The 20,370-nt window shown below is 34.8% G+C and overlaps 2 protein-coding genes across 2 annotated transcripts; both read right to left on the minus strand.

Annotated features, from left to right (window-relative positions):
* Positions 1-701: 701 nt before the first annotated feature.
* Positions 702-7,306, minus strand: Smp_135360 (serine/threonine kinase; the record flags this gene model as incomplete). The annotated part of the gene is made up of 5 exons (XM_018789688.1): positions 702-794; positions 2,503-2,734; positions 6,749-6,897; positions 6,930-7,148; positions 7,181-7,306. 5 exons carry the CDS (start codon positions 7,304-7,306, stop codon positions 702-704), a joined length of 819 nt encoding a protein of 272 aa, XP_018655105.1.
* Positions 7,307-11,948: 4,642 nt separating this feature from the next.
* Smp_135370 (Delta) lies at positions 11,949-17,359 on the minus strand (the record flags this gene model as incomplete). Its single annotated transcript, XM_018789689.1, has 5 exons — positions 11,949-12,137; positions 12,207-12,487; positions 13,606-13,876; positions 16,028-16,209; positions 17,197-17,359. 5 exons carry the CDS (start codon positions 17,357-17,359, stop codon positions 11,949-11,951), a joined length of 1,086 nt encoding a protein of 361 aa, XP_018655106.1.
* Between the last annotated feature and the right edge of the window lie 3,011 nt (positions 17,360-20,370).

Here is a 20,370-nt window from a genome sequence, read left to right on the forward strand (position 1 = left end):
CAATTGTAACTTTTATCAAAATCCAAAAGTTATGGTGAGGAAATTAAGATGACTATTCAAATCACTTTCACTCATATATATTTAAATAATCCAGTGAAGATAATCAGTTGAATTAAATTCATGTAGCAGTACCATCATTTGCTAAATAATTTGTGATTCATAATCTAATGGTAAGTAAATTTATAGGAGGCGCCCAATGAACATTACTAACCAGATACAGAAGTAAACATACTTTAGGAGAACAAACTATGAACGTTGGAAAATAAATTGTCATATTTTGAGATACAATAAAAAACTAGAATAATTGATTAAAAAACACATCAGGATCTAGGTCTGGGCTTAACAATAGAATGGAAAGAAGTTTTATTTGCGAAGTTTTGAATCCATGGGTGAGAGATGATTCCTTCCAGGGACAACCGATCCGTCGGATAACGTTGAAGGATCTGTGAAGATATTATAAATAAATGTATCACCGAAAGATGATGAAAACAAAATGGACTGAAAGTATATCAATATACACTAAATTGGTCAACTATATTTGAACGAACAGATGTTAGTTTTTGTTGAGATTTTGACAGGGCTAGAATTCAGATAACTACAGGTGTATTACCTAAAAGTGTATCACACAGATACTTACAGTATAAACACTTTCCATCTAATAATAAAAAAACTAAATCAAGAAACTAATTAGACGCTGGTTATTATAACTCACCCGCGATATTAGAATGTGGTGATAAGACTATTAAATGTGTTATCCGATTTGATCCAAAACTTTTAGCAGAAAGCAGCAACAACTAGTTGTATTATTAAGACGGGAAAAGTCAAATAGACTTCAACACTTGCTTCTTACATGAAAAGTTTGGTAGAACAAGAAGACAATCTAAACACAACGTCAAATTCCTGTCTTTAGAAAACCATCAGAAGTTTAAGTTGTTCAAGAAGTTCCGTTTAAATATCAGAAACTGAGTAACCGGGCAAGTGACCAAATTTCATTAGACGACTATCACAATAAAAAGCGATTTAGGTAGCATTGAGTATTTTATTACCTTTTGCATATTATGTGAAACACTTACCTTAAGACCATAACAATGAACTGAACAAATTACTTTGTAAATGATTCATGAAAGAAGACGAACGTTTTTCATAGGCTCTTACTTAAACTCTACCTAGTTTATTCAAAATTATGAACCAACCACTCGCTGACAGTGCTCGTAGATAGGCATGCATTTGTTAACAGCAACGAAGCGAATAAGGGAGGGTCTAACATTGACTAGTCCAGATCAGATGATATAACTGTCACTGCTGAGAATTGTTTTACCATGAACTACTGATAATATTATTGTATTTATTTAAAAATACTGACAGTAATTAGAGAGAAGTTATCAAGTTTCACTTAAAGGATGTTATTGATGTCGTTTATTAAATTAAAAAGATTAAATGTGTGGTGAGCTTATAATGATGAAACTTACAATATCATTCGATAGTAAATTGTGTAAAACTAGTACCACAGACAATTCAATCTTAATGAGAACTTTAGGCTGTTGCTGTTGGGTCAGCAATGATTTATTCCAACCAGAGAATAGGAGGTGACATTTAAGGAGGCAACAACTAACTGTCAACAGTTCCAAAACACTATTTAACATATCACAACGTAGCTACTTTCGAAATGAAGTGGTAGATTAAGGTGAATGGTCGAATGTTTTCATTAAAAGATATTAATAAAACAGACTCTACGTAATGTCCAAAGTACAACCACCGAATGAAGCTAAACTCATCAGGAGAATTTCAACTATAACCTGATTACCAATACTTACCGCCAAATATGTTAGGCAAAACACTTGGCTTAAGATAGTTTCACAGAACATTCTACATATGACTGTTGAGCACAAATAGTCTGAAAAGTATACACTTTGTTTCCTCACTAATTATTATTTAGATAATTTATCTTTGACAGTTAGTCATCTAGTCTGATCCAAGAGCTACCTGAAGATGATTCCAACACGATCAGATAAGTATGTTCCGGAAATACAACCATAGGTGTCAACAGTACTTTCTGAAAAGGCTACTCTCCAAGTAAATGAGAAGGTGCCAACTAAAACTAGTGTGCTTTCATTTATTTACCTAAAGATCTGGAATAAATGTGATCCTAACAAGATATGAAAATGGGTTTTTAAAAAAAATTACGTTACTGTCTACTGAATTTTTATTATTTCAAGGACTTTATCCCTATGAACAGTAGTCCTTTGAATTATCTAGCCAGACACTTCAAGATCATTTCCCTATACTTTAATTAGTATCGTCTTTGTTGGTCCACTTACTTTCGGTTGAATCAAACTACAACTCTTTAGGTGCTAATTATGATTACAGTAGACAGCTGACTCACTAGTGAGTTTATAGTTACTTGCTTGTGTTCACTAGAGTCCTTGAGAAAATAGTCCCTGATATATCTCATATATAAACATTTAAAAAAGGAACTAAAAGTGTAAAAGCTTAGAAAATTACCTTAGATATCATGTCTTGTGCCATCGGAGTTATAACAGGAGGGAAGGTATATTTAACAGTTTTGATACAGGCATAAGTGTCTTGTGTATTAGGATGTTCAAACGGAGGTTTACCACAAAGCATTTCATAGCATAAAATGCCAACAGTCCAATGATCCACACGTTCATCATGGGAAACCCCGGCAACCATTTCTGGAGCTAAGTAGTCTATTGTTCCACAAAGCGTTCTTCTCCTACAAAAAAAGACGTTATTAGACTAAGAAAAAGGAAAACAAACACCTGAGAGACTAAAATACATCCTTAACTATTATTCCCGATAAAAAAAATACCCAATGTATCTTAACATTAACACAACTTACGGGGTAATTTTTTAAATGATACAATTACACAACTTTAATGCCAAGTCGAACATACTACGTGGAATAATGCTAAGACAATGGGAAGCCCGTTACGTATGCCCAACCACTGCCTACCTCGACGGGCGATGTTTTCTAGTGTAGCAGTAGGCTGGAATCTAGGGATGACCAAATCAAGACATGGTATCACTCCATGACGTTATTAACAATTGAACTGAAACGTGTACCTGAGTGTGATTCTCGTAACCAGTGGTTACAAATTTTACATGACCATAGATACCTTAGAAATGTTGCTCGCATCTGCTGGGATCATCGGGTAAGTAATAGTGAGGTTAGAAGCAGAGTACTGGGGAATGGAAGCAGGAAGCACCAGATAAATTATTTAAACACATAAATATTGGTACAAGGAAGCACCAGATAAATATGCGCCTCACAAATCTCATTTGATTTGTGTGAGGGCTGTGATACTGCCCAGGTGCCCAGACTGAAGCAGGTGGTTTTCTTAGGGGGCCACACCCCGAGCCTTTGACCTGGTCTAGTCCACAAGGCAGTGGAGCATCGTAAGTAGATGCAGTCCCATGGTAGCCGGTGACCAACGATTGGTTCGTACGCTATTTGTTCCCTCTGGATGCTGGAGCCCATGTGCACCATTGGTTTGGAATCAGGGTTTTCCAACTCCCCTAGGTGGACCAGCCGTGTCCACCAACCCGGTTAAAGCGCCGGACATTCGCTTTTCGTCCTTTCAATTTCGTAAACAACACCCCCGCCACGAGAAGGCAGTGAGTAGGACTTCCATTGCAGAGGCTATATATTCGCGTGGCCATGTGAGAGCATTTCGAGAGGGAGAGCGGACTCTCCCCACTCTGAGGAGTGATGGTAAATCAGTTGATGAGGTTGTGAATCTTTATCGACTGAGATGATTGGGCCACGTGTTACGTATGCCTGAACACCGATTACCACGACGCACAATGCTGACTAGTATTGAGGATGGTTGGAAGAGAGTTAGGGGAGACCAAACCAAAATCTGGCATCGGTGCTTGAAGTCATTAACTTTTAGTCTGAGCCATGTTGGTAGATGCAGACTACTTGATTGGGGTCCACGTGACTACCGTAACCAATGGTTGGAGACTCTGTGTGACATGGCTCAGAATCGTTCACAATGACGCAGGTGTATACACTCTCTATCTTCTCTTAAACTATGAGATCAAAATTGCCTTATATCTTTCCTTCTTCCTGTACTATATCTTTATATACAATCTTTCTTTTATATATTACCACCACTAGATTAACTACTTCTATGAATTCGGTGTTGATCTTGTTGTGCTAATGAGGTACGGCAACTTGGACCGATGCATATATTTGCCTGGTTCTACGGTGTAGTTGACTGACTGACTCAAAATCATTTGGAATGGTACAGGCGCATCCACTTTTTGTCTTCCCCCAACTTCCAAGCTTTTGAATTCCATTATTTCACTAATATATTTTTTTCTGGGATCGTATCTTTGATGCCTGATTTTCCCGACTACCACTAATACTGCTACTACCTCTACTGCTCTGATATTTGGGCTGACAATATCATCTCTCTGTGCTAATTGAGTATGACAACTTGAACCGATCTACATTAGTACAGTAGTACCATTGAATATTCTGGAAACTACTGCAGATAACATACCAACTAGCAAACAAAGTACAGTTGCTACAAACTAACTATACAATTTACATAGCTAATATTATCTCACATAAATATTTAGCCTTTAAGTTGTGTGGATTGGTGTGCTAAACGTGTTATTGCAAATAGATAGGTGTTTGTAGTACAAGTATCATAATTAATATATGAATTAGTGTAGCTGACTGACTAAGAATTAAAGCCAACTCTCAGTTTAGTAGGACACTATCATTTCTTCAACTCGCTTTCATACAACCAAGTTTAATTTGACTGAGCAACAAAAGCTTTAGCACTTATAACACGTTCCAAGCTTATTATCTGACGGAAGTTCTTAATACCAATCATACTAGAAAGTCAGTGGAGTACCGTACAGGAAATACTAACAACAAACGCAGACAGTGCTTCGGGTTACACACATGTAGTATCTCCCCCATCTTCAATTTCAAGCGGTCAGTACCTTATAGCTGAAGCGTATAATGGAAAGAACTGTAGTAGAATATGCACTATTCCATAAGCACACGAACAGCTTTCACGGGCACAACAGACTTTGTGTTCGTTAAAATATTCCGTCAATTATGTTGACTATCAGAATACGTAAGGTGACCGATTTCCTCAATCGGCTCACTACCTACAGTCAGACTAAGCATCCATACAGACGATTTTTCGAAAGACTATTTTAAATTTGCGAAGGTGAAACCCGTCCCAAGAATCCTTATATTGACGCACGAAACTTGAAGAATGCAATTGCCACATCGGTCAAACAAAGCTAACATTTGCACACTCCAAGACTATTGGGGAATCTCCAAGTAAAATAATAGTTCCTAAGGAAGCATATACATAGCAAGATTGAAATGAAGTAGAGGTTGATAGCTTTGAGGGACACGACTTGATATAGCTAAAAAATCTAATAGTTCATCAAAATCTCCAACGCAACTGCAACTGTTCAATTACATCCTTGACAAAGTGATGAAATTTTTTGGTAAAGAATTTAATGACTGAGTGATTAAACATAACAATTGACGGGATAAAGAAATGAAGCCAGTTAGATAGGAGTATATTTACGCTTCGGAATTTTGATGTTATGATTGGGACGATGCATGAACCATCAGGCCTCAGACCTATTTGGGTTTGAGTTTGCTATTTTAGTGGTGAGCGACTGCAGAATTATTATGTAAGCCATATTGATGAAAAGCATAAAAACCCAGACAATTAACCAAACGTATATTTATGTACTGGACTTTGAGCCAGCGAAATATGTTCTAAGCAAGTGCATCAAAGATAGCAACTAAGGAGATTTGACTAACAGTGCATGATAATTCAATAGTCTAGATGTAAAAAGGAACCAAATGAAGAAAAATCTAACCTCGAGACCGTAAACTTATCGTGTTGATATCATTTAAATGCGTATCAATGTTGTTAGAACTTGACAGTGGGTCTTTTAAAAACAGCTAGGGAGCTATATGGCTGCCAAATGATTAGCACTGACGTTAGGCTTTGGTCACTAGGTAAAAGCGGTAAATTAAGCTTCGAACTTTCCATGAAGTCGCTGATGTTACCCATGCCGAAACATTATAAATTCTGACACGAAAAGATGGAGAGTATAAAATTCCGAAAGTTTAAGAAACTATACCAATATGTGACACCAGTTTAAGTAGTCTTTCACAACATAATTGAACCACGTCTGGAAGTGCTAAATTCCTGGATAGGATCACCTTTATAAACACAATCTACGACTGGTTCTTCGGCAACACAAAAACCAATTGTAGTGATGTAAGTACGTTCATTCTATATATTTTAACCTCCACTTTGCAGTCGGCTGACACCTTTGGAGCTAGTGTGGTTTATCTGTGTTGACGAGTAGTGTGAAGATGAGTTAGTATACATGTGTAGAAGTTCTAGTGTTGTTCATGACCGACATATATTAAGGAACAAGCAGTCTGTTACAAAACCAGCTGCAAGTTTATTATAACTTAAATTACTACACTTAAGACAACATAGATGAGACAATGGAAGAAAAAGTCCTAGACAGTAATCTAAATATGACGAAAGCAAACCAATTTCGTCAGCCAGGATAAGTTGACAAAAAGTCAAGTAAACTGGTGAAAACAGAATCAAAACTTCCTATTCTAGTAACCAGTCAGAAGTACAGAAAAGCATCACTACAATACACCGATCTTTCGATAAACGGCAGATAAAGTGAGGTTAACACACTCACAAGTACATACCTGAGTGATGGAGCATGAACAGCCCAACCAAAGTCAGACAGTTTCAACTCTTGATGAAAACCAAGAAGTAAGTTTTCAGGTTTGATATCCCGATGGATTACTTTCATCCGGTGGCAGTACATAAGCGCGTCACACAGCTGATATATGTACTAAGAAATCAATAAGAGAAAGTGGAACTTACTGTAGCTGAACGCGCCTCACTAAAGCGTCCGAGTCTTCGCAGCTCAGTATACATCTGACCTAAAAATGCATACTCAAGGACCAGATATATTCTCTTGTGATCATGAAAATATGTGTACAGTTGAAGAATGTGAGGATGCTGCAGATGACACATGATTTCTATTTCGCGTCTTATTTGGTGTTCCAGTTTGTTCTTCACTATCTGTTTTTTGAAAATAACCTAAGGAATTTGTGTGAAGCTGGACAACTTACTTTTATTGCACATGGGAAATGCGACTTCTTTGTTCTTGCGAGGAAAACAGTCCCGAACTTTCCACGACCAAGTTGTTTTCCAATTTCAAAGTCAGACAGAACACTTACACTACGCGTAACTTCCATCAACAACTAGAGTGTCAATATAAGCGCCTAAGCATAAGTATTCTGTCATCTGTGCGAATAAACAAACCAAGGTTGCATTTAATTCTGGTGATTCTGGAATTGTATTCTACTGCCTGAAGTATGTCAATTCATGTAAATAACTAAAATTTAAGCCATCTTAAGAGAAATAAAGAACTATATCTTCCGTAACCACTAGTTTCAGTTTGGAAAGGACAGGAGGCTTGATGGCCTGTGTTAGTCCTGGCAATGATGGTCTCTCAGCTGATCCAGCTTTCTTTTGAAAGAGCCGACGGATGGAGCCTCAACCACGTGCTGAGGTAATGAGTTCCACTCGTTGATGATTCGATGGGAAAGTCGATAGTCAGCTGACAAGTAATTCGTTCTGGGCTTGTGAACTTTCATGGAGTGTCCCCGTATATTTTCTGTTTTGGGAGATAAGAAAAATGAGGGCATAACAGGTGCAAATTTATCACTAAGCAATTTGAAAACTATAATCAAGTCGCCTCTGATTCTTCTATATGACAGCGGGAATATGTTAAGCTTGGTCAGTCTAGTACCATACGGGAGCTTCTCTATTCTGGGAATCAGCTTAGTCGCTGTTCTCTGAACCCTTTCCAAGAGTTCACTTTCTTTTTTAGGCAGGGGCTAGCTGCTTGTATGCAGTACTCAAGTTTAGGACTTACGAACACTGTACACAAAGTCAGGAACGTTTTAGCGTCGAGATGATTAAAAGCCCTGCGTATGGACCGTAAAGTTATAAAACCTTTGGCGGCTATTGCACGACAGTATGCAGTTGTCTTTAAGTCTTGACTAACGATGACGCCTAAGTCATTGTGTGTCTGGACAATAGGTAGTTCAGTGTTATTCATCGTGTATGTATCTGTACCCTGGTGGCCAATATGCAGCAAAATACACTTGGAAGTATTTATCGGCAATTGCCAAGTTTGGGACCATTCAGATAATTTCTCCAGGTTATTTTGGAGTTCCAAGCTATCACCCTTACTTTGTATCGCTCTCCATATCTTGACATCGTCAGCATAGAGCAAGACCGATGACGATAGTAGACGAGGGAGGTCATTAACGTACAGGAGGACTTTCTTAAATATGAATTTAATTCGAAGCTGCGTCGGTTCTTCTGGAGTATAACATGAAGAGCACTCGTAAGATTTCGTATAAAAGAAGAAAAAGGGAAAAACTGACTACTTAGTAGGCAATGAGGCCATTGATAATAAACGGAATGCACGTACATTACTAGTTAAATTGATTGATAACATCTGGAAATTATGCAGATATGCAAATGAAGAAGCTCAGAAACAAAAGCTAAAAGTTGGTACTGTAACTCTTGGAATCTGATTCCTTCACTTTAGGAAAACCGTAGTTTTTGGTGGAAAGAATTTGGAAGTAGATTGTGAAGGACATCAAAAAGAAGTATTACTATTAGTACCTCTTTTAGAAGCAGAGGATGATAGATGGCCTATCAGCTCGTTTTGTGAGTATTATTACGGATATTCTGTTAAAAACGACAACAAAAACGTATGGACTTCAATGGAAAGCACTTCACATTCCCTACTTAGGTTTTTACTAGCTAGGTTTTGTAGAACCGGGACAGATTAGTGCACGAAAGTGGTCTCTGAATCTAGGTTTCTGTACGGGCAGCAAATCAGGAGCTGCTAATTCCTTAATTGCATATATCAGTAGACTCTCTGTTCATTAGGGGCTACTCTAATAACAAACTGAGTAGTTCTAAACGATATCGACACTCAACAAGTTTCAATATGCTTTTAGATGGATGCAAATCTAGAACATGTGAGAATCTGCCACAACAAATTTTGGACCTGCAACAATTTTTGGCTGCTTTACCATAAACAATGATGATCCGGACAGTTGAAGTTACTTTTTTTAATTTTCCGTACTGTAGAACTAGTGAAATGTTGCTTCCCCCTATATATATAGCCTTCCAAGTATATCTTCGAACCCCTTCATTTCTGACTGCGTTGACATGCTCCTATTACAAAGGTGCTGCGGGTAAAGTCGTTGTCACACTCTTAATACCTGTGGCATCTTTATCTAAAAGTGGAAACTTTATTTACTCCAAAGAAGTGGTTTACATTACGTCACAAAAACTCAGGAATACAATTTCCCCCTCATTGGGTTATAAAAAAAGTACGCAGCGTTTAATCTAAGTTAGCTAACGGTTGTAAGAGATGCGTAGCGCAACGTACCTATTCGTGAACTGGTGCGGATGCGTAACCGGAAGCCTTCATCTAGGTGTGTCCAGTAGATCTAATGCGGTCGTTGTCAAATGTCGAAGGCTTACAGAACTGTTTATTTTTGGGATTTACTTACTGCTACACAAGTATGTTTTGCTCGCCAAGACCGTTATTACCGAGTTTACCGGAATGATGCAGTTAAAGTATCAAAAAGAATATTGTATTCCAAATAGTCTATGCCTGCATTCTTTTCGTAAATACCTTATTTTGTGATAAGTCAACCCCAAAAATAAATGGTTTTATAAGTCTTGGACACTGATACCTACGCCATTGGTTTTGTTGGACGTATCCTGGCTGGAGGTGCTCGGTCATACACCCGCAACAGATCTCTATTCGGTCCGCCGTGCAACACATCACTCGCAACGATCAATCACTTCTCGATATGCCGAATACTTTCCAGATTTACCCTCGAAATCCTTCACTCCTAACTTCTGATTCGGCTCCGTTGGTACCGTTCGATTATAGGGGTGTTACAAACAAAAACATTGTCAAACCCTTAATATCCGTTGTATCTGCAACTTAAAGGCTGAATCCCACAGACTTCCAAAAACCGAGGGAACAAAATGGGAACAACTGTCAATTTAGCTATAGACCTAAGAGATTGTTTTCAACATTTAATTCGTCAACCGACTCGAATAATTTGAACCCTACAAAACGCAACCCTCATATTATGACATGTAAAATGAGGTTGGCTAAACGTAATTTTACTAACCCCATGTGACAACAAAGAACCAAGAAATGCAAATCGGTGAAATTCATTTAAACCACCTAAATTCCGCGACGGATGTTGAAAGGTTTTCATATTCTGGAGGTATAACGCTCAATGGCGGAAGCTGTGATTCTTTAGAATTCACAACCACGACATCCATTCTAAAAACCTCAGCAATTACTTATATAGGTACATGGAGCGTCCAGGCACCTTCCTGTCACTGCGAGTTTGAATGGAGCCAGTCTATTGACATCTGGTTTCTTTTTGACGCTCTCATACATACACTGTATCTGAAGAATAATGCTGCTTGCGAAATACAATTAGGAGTAACCATTTCGTCAAATAATTTTTATTTTACCCTAGCTATGTGATAATCGGTAGGTTGGTTATACTGGTGTCATTCTGAATCTAATTAGTGAATTATTTTCAACCATTCGGTGTTACTGCTGAATATTGAGGTTTTTTAGCTAACAAAATCTTTGCCGTGTCTCGGCAACATATCTGGTTTTACATGGTCTCCTCTACGCACTATTAAACCATCTTATCTGTAAGACCACTTGTGACACCTAGGAATAAGGTATCAGTCATCATCTAAAAACCATATGAACTGTGACAGATCACAAGGTGAACGGACCAAACGTAACTGGAACAGATTGAAATATTATTTCATTACTGAGCTGTGAACTACGACAAAAAGCGTTAAGAATTAGGACGACTAAACAGGGGAGCCTTGTAAAAGTGGGTTTCTTGTTTCCTAACATAAGGTTGCAACATATAAAACGACTAGTAAAATACATGCATTTCAAATTATAAGTGTCAGCTGCGTATATACAAATACCGTATGACCAATGCACTCAAGATTCTGGTTTAGTGTTACATTTGACCTAACGTATTCATATAATATAGCGATACTCAAGTCTTCATTTACAGTAAATTAAATGTGCTTCAGTCCCAGTGGCTCATGATCAGATTAATTGTCATTCTCGTTACCCTCACACGTTGTAATCACTTATGTGGTAGCTATATCAGTTGGTCCTGTGGATAGATTGGTCTCCAAATTGAAAATTTCGCACTATAAAACACATTTGAATCTTTGAGTCTGTCAGAAGCTTTAAATACCTTTGCCCATCCCGATACGGCGATGTCCTTAATTTTATCATACTATCTTTATCAGAATTATTATGTTATGGTTTGCATCTCCAACAACATGTCGTACATTAAGCGCTATACGTTTAAGAGAAATTATCGATTTAAGTATTTTTGAATGATTACGAACTCCTCCCAAATAACCTGAGTAAATTTATAAATAATAAAAGCCGATCATAATCAATATAAATTAAATAGGAAGTTAAAACAGTTATGAAAACTAATTTATGTACCCTTAATAATTAGTCAAATACTATGAAAATAGAGATCGAATATGTCTACTTCCTCTGTAGCATACAATTTAAATGTTTTTTTAAATGTTGATTTTTCTCAAACACTTTAACTCCAATTCGACGTAAATTTCATTTCAACATCAAGTTACTTATGATATCCAGTAATAAAAAAGAGGCTTATTATCTCCATAAAATATTTTACGACCAATTTATTTCCATCTAGTTCATTTGATGTTAATGAGTGTGTTTAATTAATACAGTAAGTTTTTTTCCTCTGAGGATATTCATTTCTTGATGTCTGCCAATTTATTCACATGATCAATGTACAAGTTTCTACTCAAATAGCAACTGTCTTTCAGTTCTTTGGATTGATTAAATACAAAATTGCTTCTTGTGTTCATTGGACATTGGACATAATTTAGTTCAATATCGGACTCGTGATTATAATAAGCGATTCGTCTGAATGGATTTAACTTTAAAACATATTTCAATAAAAGAAGTAATATAATTACGATGAATAGAGTTAATAAAGTAAATATCACAATTGAAAGACCATGGGAGAACTGTGTAAATTTTGAGTAAGTTGGTTGTACATCTTCAAACGATATTCCAGAGGTAGTCTGATCGTTTGAGGAATGTAATGTTATTGGCTTATGAGAAATCGAGGAAACACATAATGATGTTGTACTATTTGTAAAACATTCATAACCATAAGGGCATTTCTTTGTAATGCAGCTGTATTCTTGAGTATCACAATTTTGTCCACTATAACCAGATGGACATACACATTGATAACCGTTTACAAAATCTTTGCAAAGTCCACCTGGAATTCAAATGATGAAGAGCAAAATAAAACATCCGTTATACACCAACTATACTTGCATAACTTTAACATACCCAAATTGATTTGCTGCAAATCAATTACATTAGATAATTTTAGGACTACTGCTATCACTTTCCTGAAGATTTGATATATTCCACTAGTTCATTTCACAAACAAGATTCTACATTCATCTTTATGTATACTAAATACATCAGGATCATGTCACAATATTTACTCGAGTCATCTATCCAATGTATTTTAAGAAGAATTTATACCACTACCCCATGAAACATTAATTTCTATTTAAACATTTAAGATTGAGTCCATTCATTTACAAATAAAAATGAATATCATCGACTTTCCTTTAAGTCAGTATCATTTTGTCTGAAGACAGGATCATTTAAGTGTATTATAATCTGATCGACTTCCTTTTAGACATTTGTAGAACTGATATCATTGGTTTCTACCTCCATTGAATTTACTCTATTAAGCTAACAAGTTATCATAGCCCCCTTTCGTTCAATGTTTATCAGTTGTTGTGTAATCAGCCTATCTTTGCATAAGGGTTATTGATGAGAATATGAAGCCCGTTTTTTTGTGTCTGATTAGAATTTGGGCAATATGACTGAAGAACTTAATTTACTTCAATTACAAGCATGAATGTTATATAAAACTTTTGGAAACATTAACATAGAGTGGAAATACTACTTAACTAAATTGGTTCATTTACTCATTACATATAAATCGTGAGTTTTACACAAACTGTCTCAGATGTCTATTTAGCTCTCACCCTATAATACTACGTCTAAATTAATATCAATGTATGAAGTATTTTTTATGTATGATTGTACATTTGACAATGATATTAGTTACACCATTATTTCTGCCACCCTTAATAAAGTGGTGTAGTTTGAATAATAATCTCTCAATTTTAACCAATCCATGAGTTTAATAAAGTTTAGATCACATACATTCTTCTTTCATATCTCTTCTAATGTAATGGAAATTGTTAAACAAATTTAAGACCAATTTATGATATACCACGGAGAAAATGTAAAGTACAAATCCTTTATCGCACCAAAGAAAAATCAGTAAGTGTTAAAGAAAATTTAACATACCATTTTTGCAAGGCCTTTCAGCACATTCATTGATGTTGATTTCACAGTTGGAACCTTCAAATCCTGGAGGACAGATACATATGAACTGTTGGTCATTTGAAGGATAGCTTACATCACTCATTTCTCGTTCTTTACATAGTGACCCTGTTGCCTGACATGGAAACTGTTCGCAGGTTGTTTGGTTGAGCTGACAAAGATTTCCATAATGACCGGGGTGACAGTGACAGGTTGTCTGAAATATTGGAAAACAACAAAACTTATTACAGATTTTCTTCCTAACTCAGTTTTTAACAGAACTACGTCCATATAAAGACATTTTCTTTTGTTGAAAATGTCCTTTCTGGTTTTTAATTTTATCCGTTAGAAAAGAAAGAAAATTCATTCAACTTTGACTTTCTCAGATATAATAAGTTAGAAGCTTATTTATTCTTCTAAAATTTTGAAAAGTGAATGCTAAAACCAATACTAGACCGTTATATCCTAACGAAGAATAAATGAATGGCAAGTGCTAGGAATTATTTGTTGACTATTATTACTCATATTCTTATAGGATAACTATTAAGTAACTATATTATATGTATATTCATACTCTTTTTATGTAAGCCCCCATTTGACCTGTTGACTGGCACTATACGGTTCACTATTCTTAGGTTATTCCCAATCTATTAGTTACAGTATTTCACAATCACAGCCACTTTTTGGCCTGGTGTTGTAAAATTGTTGTTTTCTGTTTTATAGTATCATGCGATCTGGTTTGTCTGTATATAGACCAAATATGTCTGAAATACATTATTCATAAAATGGGAGCTGAAATTGTGTTCTGGATTCAAACGAACAGGAATAGGTGAGAAGAACCAATAAGGGCTCAGAGTTGACTCTAGGCTGCACATACTGGTTTATGCGTCATTGGTTTGGCAGAGTGCCAATATCATATAGGTCGGTATTCTAATTGGCAGTTTAGTCACGTGATATATTCTCAGAGCATAAGAACATAATATAGACCACGAAACGTCACTCAGTGATCTCAGCTTTAATCGTTATATCCTTATTGTTACTGCAAAATACAATAGATTTTCGATGCAACAATATGTTTTAGACAATATTGTTATAATACTGAAGGCGTTAATCCGACATTTAACAATGATTTCCACTATATTACACATACATTATGGCAAGTGTCAACTAGCACAACATCCATCTCGAGGGTTTTTTTGCTAAATGATTCCAATAACCCAATATAAAACGAAATGCATTATAATATTAATTTATCAGGACTGGTGATGATATGGTGATTTGAATAATGAAGTTTATCTCAATTACAGTCTAGACAACATGGTACTTCTGAGTGACCACTTAACGTATAGGCTTAATTTTATTTATAAACAATTATAAGTATATAATTATAGAAGAGAGAGCACTAAATTTTTCATCATAGTACTGTTAAAAAATTAAATTAATCTAAAAGATTCCTCTAAGAATGGTTAAACAAGGAAATTAGTAAGAAAATTGTAAAGATTACTGTTACTGTAGTGTGGTCTACTTATATCCATATAACTAGTGTATGGTGATGGTCAGATATAGAATGTATTTTGGCAGAAGACCGATAAGGAACGAACAGGAATGAAGTGCAATCGGTACGAAAATGCATGAACAATAATAATCAAAGAAGACGAACCGATATTTGCAGAAGGAATAGTTAAGATTGAGAAAATTAATTGTTATTTTGTAAATTAACTGTTCATTGTATGGTTATCAGAATTCAGTGAGATAGTCTGTAATTTGTGCTTAAACACATTCGATTGTCCCCACTCGTGTTTAGTTCACTACATTACGAAGGTAATTAAAAAGAAACAAACTATTCAAATTTGAATGCTCGTTCCAACCGTAATTGCAATATACCTTACTTACTTGTTGGTTATATTATAATAACAAATTATATTCACCTTGTTAAGTTTACAATATGGATTTTTATAAGAAATTTGAAAAGAAATAGCTCGCATACATTCGATCAAAAAAATAATTGGTGAACAGTAATAAAACTTGGTGTTACATAATTAACCTTCAGTTACTCCGCTTAATTTTTTTAAATGCCCTTTTAATTTATTTCTTTTTATCAAATGAAAATGTAAATCGGTATCTCTTAATCTAACTGAAATAAGAAGGTTATTCAAATGAAAACTCAGCAATTGACCCTTACTTTACAGGGTATAGGAAATTTGAACTCTTTTCGTTAAAAACAAATTAACTATGATCTAAAGAGATAAAAATATTTGGAATACCTCTGTTATTGAAAAGCTTGAACTTATAACCTGAAAAACCTCTGATAATGTACAGTTTTGGTTAGACTAAATGATTATATTGTATCTAATTAATAATTAAGAGCAATAATATTAAATTAACTTACTGATCCCATTTCATTCACAATACATTCTCCATTTTCATTACATCCATGTACTCTACAGTCATAATCAATTATTTCACAATGATCACCATGATATCCAGGTGGGCAAATACATTGATAGGGTACACCAATATTTGCATCATTATTTACACATATTCCATTATTACTGCATATATTCAAGTGACTACTGCAATAACGTAGGTCTAAAATAAAATTTAAGTAACAATAGAATGCTAAACCTAGTAAACTTGATATTTTATTCATGATTAAGCAATATTAAATCCCGTAGAACAAAGAAAACTTGATATTCACTGAAGGTAAATATATATATATATAAAGTCAGGTGATCAAAGCAAAATATTTTATTATCTATCTGACAACAATTTGGAAGTGATTAGTATTGAATGTTAATCTGGTTGAGTTTCGATTTGCTTTGCCTCTTTTTAAATCCCTGAACCATATGTCACAAGATTTTGTGATATTAACTTAAAGGCATATATATATATATATATATATATATATATATATATATATTTGTATTTCACTCCTTAGTGAGCTCAACATTCTTCACTTCCCATTGGTTTAGTTAATTGTATTAATTGGCACACTAACTACATAATTCTAATAATCTAGACATCTTCCAACATAAAATCGTTAGAATACACATATTTTAACCAAGGAGAGTTTGGAGCGAAATCAACGTCATGAAATTGAAAAGCAGAAACAATTTAAGGTCAGTGTTGAATAATAACGTAGCCCGACGATAGGTTTCCTAAAATAAGGCTTTCTTTTTTATTACATTATAATCTAGAATAGAAACGAGTGTAGTGGAAGTTTGTGACGGATGAATAAATGCACTGTATGATCTAAAAATTAGCCTCATTTAGAAAAAACGTATTTTACTAGGAACGTTTTAGAGATAAACACGAATTATTAACGAGTGCAGTGGGTTTTTCATAAACTTATTCAGATTACAAATGTACGAAATTAAAGAAGTGGACGTTTCTGTGAGTAAACTTTGTAGTCCTGAGACAGTCTAACATTAACCTCATCTTTGTGTCATTATAATGGTTATTTTCAGTTATCTCCCTTATGTTTCGCTCTATGGATTCGAGTATTAGTAAAAGCTTATACTCTCGTAAAAGTTATATATATATATATATATATATATATATATATGATTACTTTACCTTTATCGCATAACATGCCTCCCCAGCCATGATCACATTCACATGTGAAAGGAATAAGCGTATAGTTACGTTTACTAACTTCACAACCACCACGAAGGCATCCAGGATAAACACGACATTGGCTACAGTCCTTTCCATACCAACCGCTATCACAACTAGACATGTAGAAAAAGAATATTGTTAGAATGAATCAAGTAGATTGGTGACATTTTAAAACTTTATTAGTAAAATCATATAAATGTGGTTATTCGTAGATGAAACTCAATAAGTGAACCTTTCAAGTGGACAATACAGTGTTAGTAGAACTCTAAGATAAGGATATAAAACTTGACAAGATAACTTTACTAATTAGCTGTAAAGTCAATACTATAAAGCTATATATATGCACAAATTAAAACTCACTGGCAATGATCCGGCTTTACACATCTTCCATGTAGACACCCAAAGTCACATATAGCTTAAATTATAAAAAAAAGTACAACATATTTCAGAAATTAGTTTATTTTTCTAGATGAAAACGATATTTAAGTAAATTATTCGTTTACGTAAAAAAGGAATTTGTAAAAGATCTTTTTCTAGAACCGGTCTACCTATCAATGTAATCAGTTATATTGGCATTATAATTACAAACCATAACCGATTGTGATTAAAATTAGATTGATCTCAACCATGAACCTTTCCTTAACATAACTCTATTAGGATAATGTTATTGTTATAACTTGTGGCCTATATGCCCTGTTAATATATGACGTGATGATGCCGCCGATTATTCATTCTCTGATATACAAACTAATAATGATCACGGGTAATTAGATAAAAAGATTTAATAATGATTACACATTCTAATAAACAGGATTTAATCAAACAATCACTTTTTTTTAGATCTTTTTAACAATAATTCTAATTTCAAGTTGTCATTTATAGAAATAGTCAACACATTACAGTTGGTACTAACGCATGTTACTTCTTTGTAATTTCCAATTTTTCTTTAAAGTGAATAACAAACATATTGACTTTTTTCATACAGTGTTAAAAATTATCATTTTTATTATTATAACTGTTATATCCAGAAGAGAATTATGAAGAGTACCTTTTGAGAACTATTTATGGACCAATACTATGTGTATATTTTTATTGTGTAATTGTTAAATAACTGAATTATTCATATTCATGTCCCTCTTATGATGAGCTTTATTTTGACTTATGAATTATCAATATACGATTTACCATTCTTGAGTTATGCCTTATCTATAAATTTCTATCTCCCTTATTCACAGCTACATTTGGCTAAATCTTGTACAAATGTTGTTTCTTATCTTATAGTACGTTGTGGTCTGTCTGGTATATGAGCCCAGTATGTTTGAAATAAATGATTCATATTGCAGAGGCTGTTATTGGTGTTCTTGTCTTAACTGGCTGGGCTAGGCGGGGAGCAGGACCGATAAGGACTCTGTACTACTCGTACGGGTTTTGTATGTCATTAGTCAGATTGATAATTCACTGCTCTCTAATCGGTGGCATCGTCACTTCATATATTAATAGGGCACATAGGCTACACGATATAACAATAACAATGTTAATTACAAGATCTATTGCTCTTAAACAATAAGATTATGTAATTAAACAGTTCTACAAAACTAAATTTTAAAAAAATGTTTTCCTGTATTTTCCATTTAAATGACACTCATAATAACCATTGGTAGGTAACACAAAAATTAATACTCAAGTTTTAAAATGAAATCATAAGGTAGATAACTAGAAACTTATTAATTAACATCAAGTTAAAATCTATCCATTTCTCTACCTTGAATTTTGAGAAAATAATGAGGCATAAAGTACAATACGAACGTCAAGATAGTCCTACTGTATAGAGCTGAAACGTGAAGAACTATTACATCCATCGTCAAGAAGGTACAAGTATTTATAAACAGTTGTCTACGCAAAATACTCAACATTCACTGGCCGGATACTATCAGCAACAGCGTTTTATGGGAGAGGACAAACCAGCTTCCAGATGCAGAGGAAGTCTGGAAACGACGTTGGAAGTGGATAGGACATACATTAAGGAAATCACCAAACTGCATCACGAGACAAGCCCCAACTTGGAATGGTGAATGGAAGTGTGAAAGATGAAGGCTGAAGAACTAATTACGCCGGGAAATAGAAGCAGATATGAAAAGGATGAATATCAACTGGAAAGAACTGGAAAGGATTGTTCAGGACAGAGTTGGATGGAGAATGCTGGTGGGAGGCCTATGCTCCTCGACGAGGGGTAACAGGCGTAAGTAAAGTACAATTAAGAATGTTTACATAGAAATTAAACGTTTATTCAATTTAATTATACAATAATGTAGATAATAGATCTCTGAGATATTGACTACTTAAAAACAAAAGAATATTTAAAGCCATTTTCAAACTTTTCTAATAATTCAAAAGATCCTATTTCAAATGAATAAAAGTTTAATAAAAAATCATTATAACTCACCTTCAGTACATGTTTTACCAGTCCAACCATATTGACATATATGTTTACCTGTTTGTTCATCACATTTATAATAACCATGAATACCATTTTGTTCTTGACAATATATTTCACAATAATTACCATAAAAATTATTATTAGTACTGATAATTTGAATGATCGTATAATCAATGCATTTATACACGCATCTACTCTAAACTTCAGCGCTAAGATTATCACTGGTGATTTCAATTATCCTGAGATTAACTGGAGTACCGGTAGCTTTCAGTCTAGCAATGATGAATTTTTATCAATCCTTAATCTGTACTGCTGGTCACAGTGGGTTCGTACCCCAACAAGGGGTGATAATACACTTGATCTAATATTTGGTAGAGATACCATTCCCCTATCTGTACAAGTATACAACGAGTTTGAAAGCAGTGATCATAGGATGGTAGCTTGTGCTCTCCCCATCTATCCCTCCTACAACCGACCAATTCAAAGAACCTGCAATTATAGAGACTATAAGCATGCAGACTGGGACCTCTTGCGCTCACTGATCAAACTCTCAGACTGGGATGAATTCTTCTCATGTAATAGTCTGACAGATGCCATCAACATATTCTATTTGATTGTTAACTCTTGTCTAGACTCCTGTGCACCAATTAAGATTTACAGGATTAGTAAACATCACGAATTATATATGCCAGCTA

Source organism: Schistosoma mansoni, chromosome W, assembly GCF_000237925.1.
Source record: "Schistosoma mansoni strain Puerto Rico chromosome W, complete genome".
Classification (NCBI taxonomy): Eukaryota; Metazoa; Platyhelminthes; class Trematoda; order Strigeidida; family Schistosomatidae; genus Schistosoma; species Schistosoma mansoni.